A 16,886-nucleotide genomic window follows, 5' to 3' on the forward strand; every position below is an offset into this window, starting at 1 on the left:
TGTCCCTCTCACATACACACACACACCCGCACATTGGCCGGTGTCTCTTCTAACTCTGGTACTTGAGGTCACATTCTTTTTCCTGGCTATTTTTTTCTCACTTTCACCCCAAAGGCCAAGGTTGCCCTTATCTTCTTTACTTGCTTTCCTAGGGAAGCAAAGCTCTTTTTCAATTTTTTAAAATTATTACTATAATGTTTTAGAAAGCAGTATGTCTTTACTTTTTAAAAATTCATTTTCCCTTATGGGTACAAAGGACAGATGGCTCAAATGTGCTTGTTTTCCTTGTCTATTGGGAGCCTCTCCTCTGGGAGCTGGGACTTTTCCCAGTGGTGTGTTTAGGAGCTGATCAGCTCTCAAAAAAAAAAAAAAGAAAGAAAAAAAAGATTTATAGCATTTGCTGATTTCCATGATGTAAATACTCCCACTGTGGCTGGTTTCAAGCTACTGACCTGACATCACTGACCACACAGTTTGGGAAGAGATAAGCAAACTGCTCTCCAGTGCTGGTGCTGGGGGGCTCTAGCCCACCACTGTCTTATTCTATCTACCCCCTAATTTTGCTCCTCAGCCGCCCAGTGAACCTGTTCCCACGACTACTTTGGATGGGAATGCAGTGTAACCTGGCCTCTGACCATGGAAATTCCCTGAGCCAACCTCCCTTCCACCGTGGGCCCACGTGGTCCTGCTCTGTGACCTGGACTCAGTCAATGGTCTGCAGCTCAATTTTCTGTCTCCTCTGAGGGACCCATGTTCTCCCAACTCCTCATCCTCTCTGACCCCCAAGGTCAATCTCACCTGTTACTAGAGCTATTTCAGGGGAAAAGCATTTCCCTTCTCCACTCACCTTCCACTGCCCTGCCAGAATGGGATCACTGGACTGAGGGGCGGGAATTTAGCCTGTTACCCAAGGCCATAATTCACTCCCAACTCCCAAGAACTGGGTGATTCTGCTTGTTAATTATCTAGACCAGAATGGCTGCTTCATCTCTTCCATTTCCCTTTTTTTCTTTGCTCTTGCTTCTCCTTTTGCTCTCCAGGCACATCTCCTGGTATTACTTTTCATTAATTTCTTCAACAGAAGATGGAAGAAATGAATGGATTTAAAAACATTTCAAGTACCTACATCACTTGATAATACACTAAATTTGATTCTTGCAAAAATCACCTTGGGGTGCTGGATACAATGCCGACTTGCTGAATTGGTATCTCTGGGTTTGGGGTCCAGGAGTCTGTACTTCCTTCATTTTTATTTTTTTTTGGCCATGCTGCGAGGCATGTGGGATCTTAGTTCCCCCACCAGGGATCAAACCCATGCCCCCTGCAGTAGAAGCGTGGAGTCCTAACCACTGGACCACCAGGGAATTCCCGGTGGTCTGTACTTTTAACCAGAAGATGCAGGTGGTCTGAACACCATACTTTAAGAAATGACCACAAAGCTGTGTTGTCCAATATAGGAGCCACAAGCCACAGGTGCCACTGAGCACCTGAAATGTTAATGCAAATCGAGACGTGCGGTAAATGCAAAACACACACTGGAATTTGAAGACTACGTACAAAAGAAGGGTATTAAAAAATTTCAAATTTTTTATATTGACTACATGTCGAAATAATTTTCTGCTATACTGGGTTAAATAAAATGTATTATTAAAGTCAATTTTCCTTGTTTCTTTTTACCTTTTTAAAGTGGTTGCTAGAAAATTTTAAATTATATATGTGGCTCACATTATATTTCTATTGGACAGCACTGCCTTGGAGAGTTAGTTCATGGTGACCTTGGGGATAAGAGGCCCCTGAAAACGCATGCAAAATGTTTGACGTCTGTCCTGGGGAGAGGTCCAGAGCTTTTATCAAATTCTCAGACTGGTTAATCTTGTAATCAAAGCCAGGGACTAGCTAGACACTTTTCTGGCGATCACAGAGCAACAAGAAAGAGCTCCATTTTGTCATTTTTGTTTCTATTCTATAATAATTTCAATATTCTGGATTCAGATCCCAGAGTGCTTTGGTAGGTCTTCTGAAGTAGCAATTAATTCTACCTCTATTTTGCAGATAAGGAAACTGAGGTTCAGAGAAGTAAAGTAACCTGCTTAAGATCACACAGCTGGTTAATGCTAGGTTTTGGGTTCCACGTCACATCCATCTGACTCCAATGGTCTCTGCTCACACAAAATATGCAGCTTTTTTTAGGGCAGTTTGTGATTTTTGGCTGACAGTGTAAGCTGATCATTTGCTATGACTTATCTCTAAGGACATCATATGTCCAAGTTTACTGTGACAGTCCTCATTTGTGTCTTCTGTCCTGGCATAATTATTATTATTATTATTATTTTTAAAGATTCCTGTTTTTATTTTATTTTATTTTATTTGCGGTACGCAGGCCTCTCACTGTTGTGGCCTCCCCCGTTGCGGAGCACAGGCTCTGGACACGCAGGCTCAGCGGCCATGGCTCACGGGCCCAGCCGCTCTGCGGCACGTGGGATCCTCCCAGACCAGGGCACGAACCCGTGTCCCCTGCATCGGCAGGCGGACTCTCAACCACTGCGCCACCAGGGAAGCCCTGGCATAATTATTAATAGCAGCCTTATCACTTTAAAAATTGCCCTGGTTTGGATTTTATATGGTAAGCCAATATATCTGCTGTGGATCTGGAGGTTGCTATAAACTGAGGCTCTCACTGTTCATTTTCTCAGACTGGAAATGGTGCTGTTTCATGTGAGGAGGGGGAGGCTTCCCCAGCAAGGTCTTTCCAAGGTTATGAGTTTCTCATTCTGTGCAGAGAATATCCTGTGGACTTGGGTACCTGGGTGTTGATCCTCCTCCTCCCCACATCAGTTTCAGTTGGGAGCAGACGGAAGGGGAAGAAAAGCTGGGGGGTAGGGGAGTGGGGGAAACAGGGAGATAAAATAAGGGGGCAGATAAAGACATGCCTCAAGGAAGCAAGGGTGTTGGCCAGGGAGAAATGGAGAGATTGGGGCTAGAACCAGAACTGCTGAGGCAAAGATGCTATCTCTTGGATTTTATACCATGGGGGTGGGGGCGGGGGATAGGGGATGTCATTTAAAGTGACCTTCATAGATTAAAAACTCGGAAACATCCCTTGAAACCTTTTTCACTCCAGGTAAGTTTCTAGTTAGCAAGGTCTTTGGGATCCTCTGGTGTTTTGTTTTTAGTTTGTGGTTACGTCATCATAGGAGCTGCTCTCTTGTTTTTACAGATGTTTCATAATAATGGTGAGGAATGTCCAGCTAACATTGACCACGAGCAAGAAATCAGTTCAGGCCTTTATGGGGTGGGTTAATTCTGCAGGAACTGGCACCCACCTAATTTCCCTCTTCCATATCTAGTCTAATACCTGGCCTGACCAGTGAGTCTCACACTTTCCCACTCAGTTTGCCAAACCCAGTTCAATGAAACCAAAAGCTCAACAGAGAGAGGTGGTTGCATTGTGAGGCTGTGGTTGCCTTGTGAGGCTGTGGCCCTGGCTAAGACACTTGACCTCCCTGAACCTCAGTTCATTCACCTGTAAAATGGGAATGACAATAGCTACCTTTCCTCCTTCGTGATGTGGACCAGGTGAGCCGGTAAATGTGAATAAAAATGGAAACAATAAAGGAGCTTTTTTAATAACAAGAAAGAAAAGTTGAGTGAAGTTTCTGGATTATTTAAAATGAGATAAAGATAAGTACAGTGTCTGCTTTTCATATGCACTCTTAGATGCTTTTTTCCTGAGGAACCAGTTTATTCCAGTCCCTGGTCCCCATATGTCTGTGCACTCCCTGCCGTGGAGCCCTGCACAAGGTATAGTACACCTCCAGATGGAGTCCGGATGAGTTCTCAGGGGGCACTGTGAGGGTAACCACCTTTAGTGTGGGAAAAGGCTATACAGGGCTGTGGAAAGGAGCCTGACACAGCAGGAGGGGAATGTGAGTGCTTGCCCACCCAAGGATTCCCCGAAGCCTGTGAGCCATCTTCGTGGGGAGGGATCCAAAGCCTGGCTGCAGGTGACTCACGGCGTGGGGCTGCCAAGCTGACTTTGTTTTCCTTCCAGGTCTGGACCCTGCAGGCCCTTTATTCAATGGGAGACCTCCAGAGGACAGATTAGATCCCGGTGATGCACAGTTCGTTGACGTCATCCATTCTGACATTGATGGTAACATTCCTTGTGGGTCAGTGACCACCCACACCCTCACCCCCAGACTCCCAAAGAGTCTCCCGCTAGGGGGCTTGTCATGCAGGGGTGGATCAGGTTCCTCTAGATTCCCTCTTTTCCTACCGGGCAAGTTTCCAAATCCACAAGGATACTGAAGGGAAGCTGCTTTAATGCAGGCACCCAGGATCTCCTGATGGAGTAGAGGTGCATTTCCCATTGTCTCCTGTTATTTTTAAAGTGATCATCTTGACCAGTCAAGGACAGGCTGATTTGCATACCATGTGGACAAATGTTTCCATAAGTACAACTGGGTTTGGATGCATGATTCCCTGTTTTTGTTGGTTCTTTGTCATTATTTCCTTAAGCTGAAAGATATGTTTAAGTGTTGTGTCTCTCCACACAGAGCATTTCTGAACCACCTATAGGTCTCTAGCTCTCTGTGGATCTTCCTGGCTATTTCTATCTTTTATGGCGTTGATTTCATTTCTGGGATTGGGTACATGGCTTGGGGGTTGGGCGGATGTTACAGATGGGTCTTTATACCCAGATGTTTGGGAGAAGAGCTGGGGAAGGAACTTGGGGGAGGGCTGAGGGGACAGACCATAGTGGACATTTAATAGTACATCTCCTTTGTGATACAACCACCTGAAACACCCTTGACTGCCTATCGTGGGCACTCTGGTGTGGTATTCAGCAATTGTTTGCCTTAGAAGAAGTGTCTCTGTGAAATAGCTGTGTTCTTACTATGCAGTTTGCAAAGTATTACCTTACTTAGGTGCAGTACCTCAATGTTATTTTAATGCTTGACGGCATAGAGTAATTTATTTTTTGTTCTTGGAGAGGGCAAATTTTGAAGGAAAAATGTAAGCTTTGCAGTCAAGGCAGGGGTGGACTCAAATCCCAGGTTTGGTTCTTTCTGGTGGTATCATGTTTGGTCCTAAGTCCTCCAAGCCCCAGAATCTTCATCTGTAACTTACTTCATCTGAATTTACCAATGGCTACTTTTCAGACATTGTGAAAATTAGAAGAAATCTGTGTAAAACCCCTAGTGTCACACCCACAGACACATGTAGTTTCCTGAACATATAATAGCTATTATCATTATTGCAATGATACACTATATATGTGTTTATACATATATATACATACATACATATGTATAATCTATTTTTTTTTTTTTTTTTGGCCACACTACACGGCATGTGGGATCTTAGTTCCCTGACCAGGGATTGAACCAATGCCCCCTGCAGTGGAAGCGTGGAGTCTTAACCACTGGACCACCAGGGAAGTCCCTGCATAATTTTTTTTTTTTTTTTGTGGTACGCGGGTCTTTTACTGTTGTGGCCTCTCCCATTGCGGAGCACAGGCTCCGGAAGCGCAGGCTCAGCGGCCATGGCTCACGGGCCCAGCCGCTCCGTGGCATGGGGGATCTTCCCAGACCGGGGCTCGAACCCGCGTCCCCTGCATCAGCAGGCGGACCCTCAACCACTGCGCCACCAGGGAAGCCCCCCTGTATAAACTTTTAATCAAGCATTTTACTGATTACTTTCGAGTTACAAGGTTAAAGAGAATAAGCAATTATTAAATCTATAATTTTCTAGGTCCCCATTTTCTAGAAGAGTTTCCAATCTTTTAACCATCCTAGATCCCCAAATTTTAAAGGTTTCTCCTACTAAGTAAAGGTTCATTTTTTCCTGTTTCTTATTCATTAAAGACTTACACACATGTAATTAGAGGCTCAGGAAGCACCTAGCAATGAGTGTTCCAGCCAAATATAAACATGAAACATATCATTTTATCAGCCATGTAGTGAATGAGTGACCAAACTCTCTTACATTTTCAGAAATATGGGAAGTAAATTCTGTTACCAGCTTCATAGTCTCCTACTTGGAAATCACTGCTTTCTAACTATCTGGCTAACTTTGGACAAAATATTTAAATAGGTTTAATGACAACAACAGCAGCAAAGACAAGAATGAGACAATCTCTGCCTATATCCTAAACAGGCAAATGAGCTGTGAGATGGGAAAAGTTCAAAGCAGTATAAAAGCCTAGTATATTGCCTTTTAGCACTGGGCTACAGGGAACCATTAGGAAACATAGACTTCTACCCAAACGGAGGATTGGATCAACCTGGTTGCCCCAAAACAATATTTGGAGGTAAGTGCAGATACTTTATATTTTGTAAAATAGTGGTTTAAAAAAGGCGTATTTTAAAAATCTGATATTATCCTATGTGAAATCGTTTTTAATCAAAAACAAATTTCCTGAGAAGATAGAGGTGGTATAAATATAAATTATAAATTAAACATTATTACTCAAATATACTACTTAAAAAAATAACCATATGATTAAAAGCGATTTTGAATTATCTCTCTCTCTTGAAAAGGTTGTGTCTTTGACCTAGAAATTACACATTTGGAAATCTCTCCTAGAGAAATAATGGAAAATGTAGACAAAAATCAGAGTGAAGATATTCAATATGGCATTGTTTATAATAGTTAAGGTTTTAGAAATAATCTAAATGTCCAACATAGGAGAATTATTAAATAGTATGGTGCATCCTACACAAAGGAATGTAATTCTTAAAAACCATATTGTCAGATTAATGAAAATGCTTACAATATGATGTTAAGTGAAAAATACACAAATTATACAGTATAATCCCAATTTGTTTTTTAAATGTATATTTGTACATGTGTAAGTGCAGAGAAAAACACTAAACATAAGTGCTCCAAATAATTATTAGTGGTGATCTCTGGATGTTGGATTTCTAGGTAATTTTTGCATCATAATTTGCTATTATTTTTTATTTTCTAAATGAGCATGTATTAGTTTTATAACGAGAAAAAACTCACAAAACAAAAATGGGTAGTTGGAGGGCAACATTAAAGTGTGGTGGGGGACAGAATTAAAAAAACCCACCCTGGGCTTCCCTGGTGGCACAGTGGTTAAGAATCTGCCTGCCAATGCAGGGGACACGGGTTTGAGCCCTGGTCCAGGAAGATCCCACATGCTGCGGAGCAACTAAGCCCGTGAGCCACAACTACTGAGCCCGTGTGTCATAACTACTGAGTTCGCGTGCCAAAACTGCTTAAGTCCATGCGCCTAGAGCCCGGGCTCTGCAACACGAGAAGCCACTGCAATGAGAAGCCTGCGCACCGCAACAAAGAGTAGCCCCCGCTCGCCGCAACTTGAGAAAGCCCGTGCACAGCAACAAAAACCCAACGCAGCCAAAAATTAACAAAAAACAACCCCCCCGCCAAGTGCTCTGAATCTGTATTTCACCATTGTTAGAGACAATTAAGCAATCATGGAAATAATTCTAGAAAAAGATGATCGTGTTCCAAAATGGTAGCTGTATATGGCTCCATGGGAATGATGTAGTGTTTGAAAATGATCCAGATGAAATGACATAAGTAGGGCCAATCACATTGTACCATAAATGGTGTGTATTCAAATCCTGTCCTGTGTGCTGTAATGTAACTACATCCATGAGCAGCCAAAGATAATGTGCTTTGCTTACAAAGGACATCCTCTGTAGCATTATTAACTTCATTGTTTCTGCAAGTGGAAGTTCCAGGAACAATAATTAAATGTCGACTTGTCAGATTTTACTCCAGTCCAGCTTGGCCCCATGCTTCTCCTCTGTCACCCAGTTTATTTCTTTATGTCCTCCACTGATCTCTTCTATGGGGATATGTGGACTCCGGAGAAAGAAGAAACATTGATCTGACTCCAGCTCCCAGTGCCTCTCCAAACTACTAGCTCACAATCACAACTCCTCTTTCCATGGGGTTCACTGTCTGCTATTGAGATCCTTACCTCCTTTGATTACCCATCTTTGGGACCCAGTTCCTGTTTCTGAATGACTTCATCGTCTGACCCATCAACCTTCTGATGAACCTCTCTGATGTTTTGTACTGAAGTCCTTCATCAGCTCCAACTCTTCTGATGGCCACCTCTGTGCCTCATCCGCTTCCTCTCTCACCATCACATCACATGGCACCCACCAAGAATTAACTTGAGGCTTGTGTCTCACCTCTTCTTGACCACTTACAGCTTCCAGTGCCACCTCCTATTGTTCAGCTCCTCTCACTTCACCCTTCACCTTTGGAGCAGAAATAGAGCCCCTGCCACTTGTCTGCTCTCATGAATGCCCTGTGCACTCCCAGGCCCTTAGGTCTCTGCCATGTCAGCCCCCATCTTTGCTTGGGCACATTCTGGAGAAGTCATGGAGTCTTGTTGATCAAGTACAAGGTCCAGGCAAACTTGTTAACTTCTCCATGGCCCCCAATAATGCCAGAAAAGCCTCATACGCATCTCTTGCGGACTCCCTATGGTCACTCCTCATGCTTCTATTCCAAATACCGCCCCAGCTATAAACCCTCACCTCTTAGAGCTGAGCTAGATTTGACTTTTGTACCTAGATCAAGGTCCCACCCGAAGGAGCCATTTTATCTATCCTAACCTTAGATCACAAAGTTGGTCTTTACATTCATTTCCCCATCTGACCCAAGGTAGAAGCATCGCCCCATCCTTTTTCACAACTATCTCCTCTCCTTGCCCTCATTGGGGATCTTCCTCTACAAACTGCTCCCCAATGCTGTCTTTCTCTCATGTATTTACTGGTTTAAATGTGCTTGCCTTCTGCTGAAAACCTCTGGTGGATCTCTGACTACCACTGACATTTCCTCTTCCTTTCACTGACAAAGGAAGGACAAGGTCAAGTCCTTTAACCTCTCTGAGTCTCAATGTCCTGCTAGGTAAAATGGGGGTAATCATGCCTATCTTCTTGTCTCCTGCCATTTGTCAGCATGAATCCTGATCTATTGGTTTTATAAGGATTAAATGGAATCAAGTACATTGAAGCTGTTAGCACAGTGCCTGATGTAGGGGACATGATAAATTATGTGTATAAACAATATGCGAGGCACTATTTATTACTAAATGCTACAACTGCTCTACTCTTTGATCATTCCTTTTACAACCCAGGAATGCAGTATTTTAAGTGTGACCACCAGAGGTCCGTGTACCTGTACCTTTCTTCGCTGAGAGAGAACTGCACCATCACCACGTATCCCTGTGACTCCTACCGGGATTATAGGAACGGCAAGTGTGTCAACTGTGGCATATCACAGACGGAGTCCTGCCCACTTCTGGGTAAGTCCAGCAAGCAGTTTCCCACTCTGATGAACAAAGAGCTAATTTCTGGTAGAATCCTAGCACCATTTTACCATCTAAAAATGGGCCTGAAAATCCTGTGTTTTTAAAAAACTTACTTAGTTTTTTCTAGCCAATTTGTTCTGTGAAGTACTCTGGGGTCTCCTAATAATAAAGAATGTTAGAAAGGCAATCTATATAGGATTTCATACAGAAGGTAGTGCCACCTCCCTGTATACTTTATTCTAGCAAGAAAAAGAAGGTTCCAGAAGACTTTCCAAGCTCACCCAGGCACAGTCACCTTACGTAGTCTGCTCCTGTGGGGACAGGAGCACTCTCTCCAGGCACACAACCTCTCTGCTGGGGGAGGGTTTGGCAAAGCGACTCCTCTAACAAATCGTGTCTGTAAATGCCCTCATGCCACACTCTGGTGCTGTGTGCATGGACACATACAGGGGTGGGCTGGGGTAATAGACACCGTGGAGACTGCTTGGATATTTGCTAAGCATTAGTGGAAATATTCTGGGTGGTGGAGACTTTGCAACTGGATGGTCATGAGAATTCTCTAATTGTACCCAAAGGAAAGACTCAAGTTAACATCAGGGCATGCTATAGACAAGGGGTTCTCAGACTTGACTGTGCATTTGAATCATCTACGGAGCTTTTAAAAAATACTGATGCCTGGGTTCCACTCCAGATCAGTTAAGTCAGAATGTGGAGGCCACTCCCTAGCAGTGGGGACAGAGGAGAGAGAGAGGCCCCAGGGATGGCCCTCAGCCTCATTCCTGTAGGCACGTGATGAAGGAGGACATTTCCCTGCCTGTTGACAGAGTAACACAGCAATTCCAAGTTCTCTGCACTTCAGGGGCCCAATCACAGTTCTTCAAGGAAGCACATCGCTTTCCAAAAGTGATGCTGTTCTAGGTATAAACCTGAATCTGTTTTAAATAATCTAGAAAATGAACTGCTGGAATATATCAGTGCTATTTTTAGTCTACCCAGTGTGTGTCACTCCCCACAATCCCACCCCTGCTACTGAGGACCAGGGCTGGTGATGTAATGTCAATAGATAGGGGGAAAAGCCACTGGAGGGTCCTCTGGCAAGTGGGTACGTGGGGGATTGTCTCGATGGTGGTGGCAGTCAAACCCGCTGTTCTCACTACCTCCTCCATTGCTTTTCCATTTATATAATACATGTTAATGTTACACTTTTCTGACTTATTTTATAGGCTACTATGCTGATAATTGGAAAGACTATTTAAGGGAGCGGGATCCTCCTATGACTAAAGCGTTCTTTGACACAGCTGAGGAGAAACCCTTCTGCAGTGAGTGGTGAATGTGCTTGCTTGCTGTTGCCCAACTCTTCTATTTTGGGAATGGCTGAGTCTCAGCTTCCTGGCTACTTCTTGGCAAATGAAGGCCATGGTGAAGCATGGACTTTGGAGTTGGAAGGACCTAGGTTGAACCCTGACTCTCCTACATAATAGCTGTGTGACCAAGACATTTAACTTCTCTGAGTCTCAATGTCCTGCTTGGTAAAAGGGGGATAATCATGCCTATCTTCTGAGTTATAAGGATTAAAAGCTCAACGAATCATAGTTGTTAGCTTTACTGGATGGCCATTCTAATCACTAAGATCTTCCAGAAAATTTGCTTGAGCCCCAAGAGACGTGAAATTGTGGTTAGGAAAAATCAGGTGTCAGCCACATCTATGGGCCAGTTCCAGCTCCAAAACTAAAACAATGACCTTCTAAAGACATTGAGAGTTTGGGTATTCAAGATGGGGGCTAAATGGGGCAGCAGATGATCAGATGCCCCGGGAAGCAAGTAGGAATTTTCCTGGGCAGATGTACATCTTACAATCTTATCCCCCTTTTCACTTTTCTTGGGAGCAACCCTTATAAAAGAGGTTGCACATCACCAGGTTTCCCTCCTTCTTTGGAATCATGAGTGGCAGCCCAGGGTTTGGTGTCTGCCCAATCCAAATGGGGCAAGCCCCTGAGTAATAATGGGCCATGAAATGGCAACCCCATGGCTGACCTTATTCCCTACTGGGACGGTCATTTCCCTGAGCCTCTTTCCCCTTCTCTGCAAGTCTGACCAAGAGATAGCAAATCTGACTATCATGGTGGGATCCCTGTCTTCCCAGAGCATCCTTGACCTTGGGGAGCAGAGAGTAGGGAGGAAGAATAGTTCTCTGGATACGTTACGTGCTCTCGTTTATTCAGTAGGAATTAATGGATATCCATAGGTATTACTGCTGGGATTACAAAGAGGAATAACCATCCCTTCCTAGTTACCGTTGTAGTATATTTTAGCTTTTTTAAAAACCCCATAAGACATTATACAGGCAATATTTGTACAGATGTACACATATGTTTACCACTTTTTGGTTATCATTTTTCTTACATTTTGTAAATAAAGTGTGTTAACTAATGATGAGAGAATACCAGAGCATGATAAGAGCTCTGAGAGAGACCTGACTTAGTCTGAGGGTCAGTGAAGGCCTTCCGGAGGGAGTGCATTCAGCTGGAACCTGAAGGATGAATTGGCAAAGGGGGCAAAGTAAGAGTGTCCAAGGTGGGGAAAGGCCCAGAAGCAAGAGAGAGCATGGCAGTGCAGGTGGTGTGGCATGACTGGGGAGGAGATGAGGGAGGCTGGGTAGGCTGGTGGACATGGCCCAGATTGAGGAAGACCTTGACAGCTGTGGAGGGTCTCTACATGGCCCCCTATTTGGTTTATTCTAAAATGGGCAGGGATTGAAGTGAACCATCATACTTGGCAGTAGGCCATGGGATTTCAGTCGATAAGGTGGAAACACTGATCCAAGAGTGATGCCTACACATGGCAACTGCATACCACTGAGTCCTGCCATCACTCAGGCCATCTTTACCAAAGAGAATAGAAAAAAATATTAGAAAATTCTGCCCTGGATCTTTGCAGAAAAACTAGAGGAAGAGAAAAGGAGACTCAGTTATTAGGGAGGTTGGGTTTTTACGAATTGAACCTTCAGGAAAGCAGTTGGTAATATTCTTCTCTTACCATGTTCTCTCCCTGTTTTGTAGTATATCATTACTTTGTGGATATTATAACTTGGAACAAGAACATAAGAAGAGGATCCATTACAATCAAATTGAGAGACAAAGCTGGAAACACCACAGAATCCAAAATCAATCAGTAAGTTGGGCTGGGATTCTTTGCAGCTTGCTATTTCCTTTTATGCTCAGAGAAATTAAATCCCAAACATATCTACTTTTTAATTATAGGTCTGTATGCGTCTTTGGGGATATATTGCTAAGTTACTTCTTTTTTTTTTTTGCTTAGTTACTTCTTGTGGCTCTTGATCTTTCAGGCTCTTTACAAATGGACTTGGTACAGGAATTTTTTTCCTTCTTTCTTTCCTTCCCTCCCTCCCTTCCTCCTTTCCTCCTTTCCTTCCTTCCTTCTTTCCTTCCTTCCTTCCTTCTTTCTCCCTCCCCCTCTCCCTCCTTTCTTCTCTCCTCCTTCCTTCCTTTGCATAAACATTTAATTTCAAAAGTCATCCCTGCTAGCTATAAATGATTTAAACAGTAAAGAAGTATGTAACATAAAAGCACAAACCTTGCCCCATCCCAACAATCCCATGCCCAAAGGCACCCACTCACATATACACGTTTCTATTCTTTTCTGAGCTCATAATATACATATATACATAAATATATTTCTGACACTCAGAAAATCTAATTTGCAATAGAAAATTGGAAACACCCTAAAAATCCAATGATGGGGAAATTGTTAGTTCCCATATAATAAAATAGTATTCAAACACTGAAGTTATTTATAAAACATTAAATGAAATGCTTATAATGTACTAAGTGAAAAAATGCAGGATATAAAATTATATAAAGTATAAAATTAGCTCAACACTCTAAAAATAATGAAAAAGAAACATGACAAAACATGTTAGATTGCCCCTTGGGTGGTAGGAATGTGAGTGCTTTTTAAAGTTTCTCTTTACTTTTCAATTTGCTGTGCTGTTGTATATATATAGTTTTAAAAAAATGATTAATTTTTTTCATGTTACATTTATAATCAGGAAAAAGGGAAAAAAACCCCAAACCCTTTAGTGTAAGCAAAGGAATTTGAGGCTCCTTTCATTCATTTACTTAGGAGATGTTTCCTGGGTCCTATTATCTACTAGACACTTGGGTTGTCTCTTGGCCTCATCCATAGAGTACCATGTAGATGGTCATCTGAAACTGGCAATCACCTTCTGGGCTCACTGTGTAGATAAATAGGAAGGTGTGGGTGCGGGGTTTGGAAGTGACTTTTTTTTGGCTGCACCGCATGGCTTGTGGGATCTTAGTTCACTGACCAGGGATTGATCCTGGGCCCTCAGCAGTGAAAGCGCAGAGTCCTAACCACTGGACCGCCAGGGAATTCCCTGGAAGTGACTTTTTTAAATGCATCCTTGGATCATAATAATAACAGCCTTTGTTTACTGACCCAAGCACATTACAGACATTGGTTAATGTAATTCTCACTAAAACCCTGTGAAGTGGTATTACTATCCCTATTTTTTTAAATTAATTTATTTTATTTATTTTTATTTGTGGCTGTGTTGTGTCTTCGTTGCGGTGCGTGGGCTTCTCATTGCGGTGGCTTCTCTTGTTGTGGAGCACGGGCTCTAGGCGCGTGGGCTCAGTAGTTGTGGCTCGCAGGCTTCAGTAGTTGTGGCTCTCAGCCACTAGAGCGCGGGCTCAGTAGTTGTGGTGCATGGGCTTAGTTGGTCCGCGGCACGTGGGATCTTCCTAGACTAGGGCTCGAACCCATGTCCCCTGCATTGGCAGGCGGATTCTTATCCACTGTTCTACCAGGGAAGCCCCTATCATCCCTATTTTATAAATGAGGAAACTGAGGCTCACAGAGGGCAAGCAGTTTGGCCGATATCACACTCCCTTCAGCACCGATGTCCCCAAACCCATAGTGGGGCAGCATTTTCAGGGAGGGAACCACTAAGGGGCCGCATCTTTAGAAACCAGCCTCAGGTAGTTTATAGCATCAATGAGGAAGGTGGGCAGAGACCTCATATGGAGAGTCTAAGAAACAGCAGGGGAGATTGTGCAGTTATATGAGGAACACTCACTCAGCAAAATTTGGGTATTCGTGCCAATAATTGGTTACATATTTGCTTTGCATATGTCTTAGAAATTTGAATTTCATATAGCGAATTTCTCCCAAGTAGGAATTCCTAAAGTTGGAGGCTTGTTTCTTGATTAAGATAGAGACCTTAACATCTTTATTTTAGTCATGTTTAGTCATTCCTATTTTAGTCATGTTTGTGAAAAAGTCATCACTGATCAGAGAATATATGGGAGAAAAGGAAATAGTTGTTCTATTTCATGGTAAGATTATGGATACTTTTCTCTTTTTTGCCAGGTAAACTTGAACATTTTAGTGTTTAGTATTTTTATGATTTAAGAAAATGGAAATAATAATATTAGAATATGTACCCTGAGCTTATTCAGTCTTACCAGTCTATGGGTTACAAATGAAGTCACATTCAAGGATATTATCTGCCTGTTGACTCTCCCTGTATATGTGTTTTAGATATATTTCTTTTTTTTTAACCTTAAAAAAATTGAGATAGGGCTTCCCTGATGGCGCAGTGGTTGAGAGTCCGCCTGCCAATGCAGGGGACACGGGTTCGTGCCCCGGTCTGGGAAGATCCCACATGCCGCGGAGCGGCTGGGCCCGTGAGCCATGGCCGCAGAGCCTGCGCGTCTGGAGCCTGTGCTCCACAACGGGAAAGGCCACAACAGTGAGAGGCCCGCGTAATGCAAAAAAAAAAAAAAAAAAAAAAAAATTGAGATATAATTCAACCATAAAATTCACCTTTTTAAAGTTTATAATTCAGGGGGTTTTAGTATATTTACAAAATGTGAAACCATCAGTACTATCTAATTTCAGAACATTTTCGTCATCTCAAAAAGAAACCCCATACTTGTTAGTAGTAATTCCCCATTCCTCCCTCCTGTCCAGCCCCTGCCAACCACTAATTTGCTGTCTCTATAGATGTACCTATTCTGGGCATGTCATATAAATGGAATCATACAATATGTGGTCTTTTGTGTCTGGCTTTCTTTAAAATTTTTATTTATTTTTGGCTGTGTTGGGTCTTCGTTGTTGTACGTGGGCTTTCTCTGGTTGCAGCAAGCGGGGGCTACTCTTCATTGAGATGCGCGGGCTTCTCATTGTCGTGGCTTCTCTTGTTGTGGAGCACAGGCTCTAGGCACATGGGCTTCAGTAGTTGTGGCATGTGGGCTCAGTAGTTGTGGCTCACGGGCTCTAGAGCCCAGGCTCAGTAGTTGTGGCACACAGGCTTAGTTAATCTGCGGCATGTGGGATATTCCTGGACCAGGGATCAAACCCATGTCCCCTGCATTGGCAGGTGGATTCTTAACCACTGCACCACCAGGGAAGCCCTTGTGTCTGGCTTTTTTTTGGATTTGCATGTTTTCAAGATTCATCCATGTGTAGCATTCATCAGGACTTCGTTCCTTTTTATGGCTGAACAATATTCCATCGTATGAATAGTCTACATTGTATTTTGATCCACTGACCTCTGGCCCAGATGCACCACTGTGCTCACACATACCACATTTTAAATATCCATTCACCAGTTGATGGATATTTGGGTTTTTTCCACTTTTGGCTATTATAAATAATGCTACTATAAACATATATGTACACGTTTTTGTGTGGACATATGCTTTCATTTCTCTTGGGTATATACCTAGGAATGGAATTTCTGGATCATAGAGGACTTTGTGTTTAACCTTTTTAAGGAACTCCCTGCCAAGTTGTTTTCCAAAAGGACTGCACCATTTTACATTCCCTCCAGCGATGTATGAGAGTTCCAGTTTCTTCACATCCTTGCCAACACTGTTATTGTCAGTCTTTAAAGGTTGTTTTTTCTTTTTAATCATGATAAAGAAGCATACGATAAAAAACCCCATAAAGTGTACCAACTTAATCATGTTTAAGTGTAAGTTCATTCGTAAGTATATTCACATTGTTGTGAAACAGCTCTCCAGAACCTTTTCATCTTGCAAAATCTGAAACTCTATATCTATTAAATAACAATTCCCATTTCCCCCACCCCCATCCCCTAGCAACGACTATTCTACTGTTTTTATGAATTTGACTACTTTAGATACATCATATGAGTAGAATCATACAGTATTTGTCTTTTTGTGATTGACTTATTTCACCTAGCATAATGTCCTCAAGTTTTGTCCATGTTATAGCATGTAACAGGATTTCTTTCCTTTTTAAGATTGAATAATATTCCATTGTATGTATATATCACATTTTGATTATCCATTCATACATGTCTGTCTTTTGTTACAGCCATTCTTGTGGGCATTACATGATATCTCACTGTGGTTTTGATTTGTAATTTCCTAATGATTAATGATGCTGAGTATCTTTCATATGCTTGTAGACCATTTGTAGAGCTTTTTGGAGAAATGTCTATTCAGATCCCTTAGCCATTTCTTTTCCTTTTAAACAGACTTTATTTTTTAGA

The 16,886-nt window shown here is 42.6% G+C and overlaps 1 protein-coding gene across 2 annotated transcripts in view; it reads left to right on the forward strand.

The window, feature by feature from the left end:
- LIPH (lipase H) overlaps positions 1-16,886 on the forward strand; it is a 46,139-nt gene that overhangs the window by 17,483 nt on the left and 11,770 nt on the right. For both annotated transcript variants that reach the window (XM_082839120.1, XM_082839121.1), the window contains exons 4-8: positions 4,052-4,153; positions 6,224-6,313; positions 9,149-9,316; positions 10,546-10,641; positions 12,382-12,493. In XM_082839120.1, coding sequence (XP_082695246.1) covers positions 4,052-4,153; positions 6,224-6,313; positions 9,149-9,316; positions 10,546-10,641; positions 12,382-12,493 — 568 coding nt within the window. The remainder of the gene's footprint in view (positions 1-4,051; positions 4,154-6,223; positions 6,314-9,148; positions 9,317-10,545; positions 10,642-12,381; positions 12,494-16,886) is intronic.

The sequence above is a fragment of the Leucopleurus acutus genome (assembly GCF_964270905.1).
Source record: "Leucopleurus acutus genome assembly, chromosome: 5".
NCBI classification, from domain to species: Eukaryota; Metazoa; Chordata; class Mammalia; order Artiodactyla; family Delphinidae; genus Leucopleurus; species Leucopleurus acutus.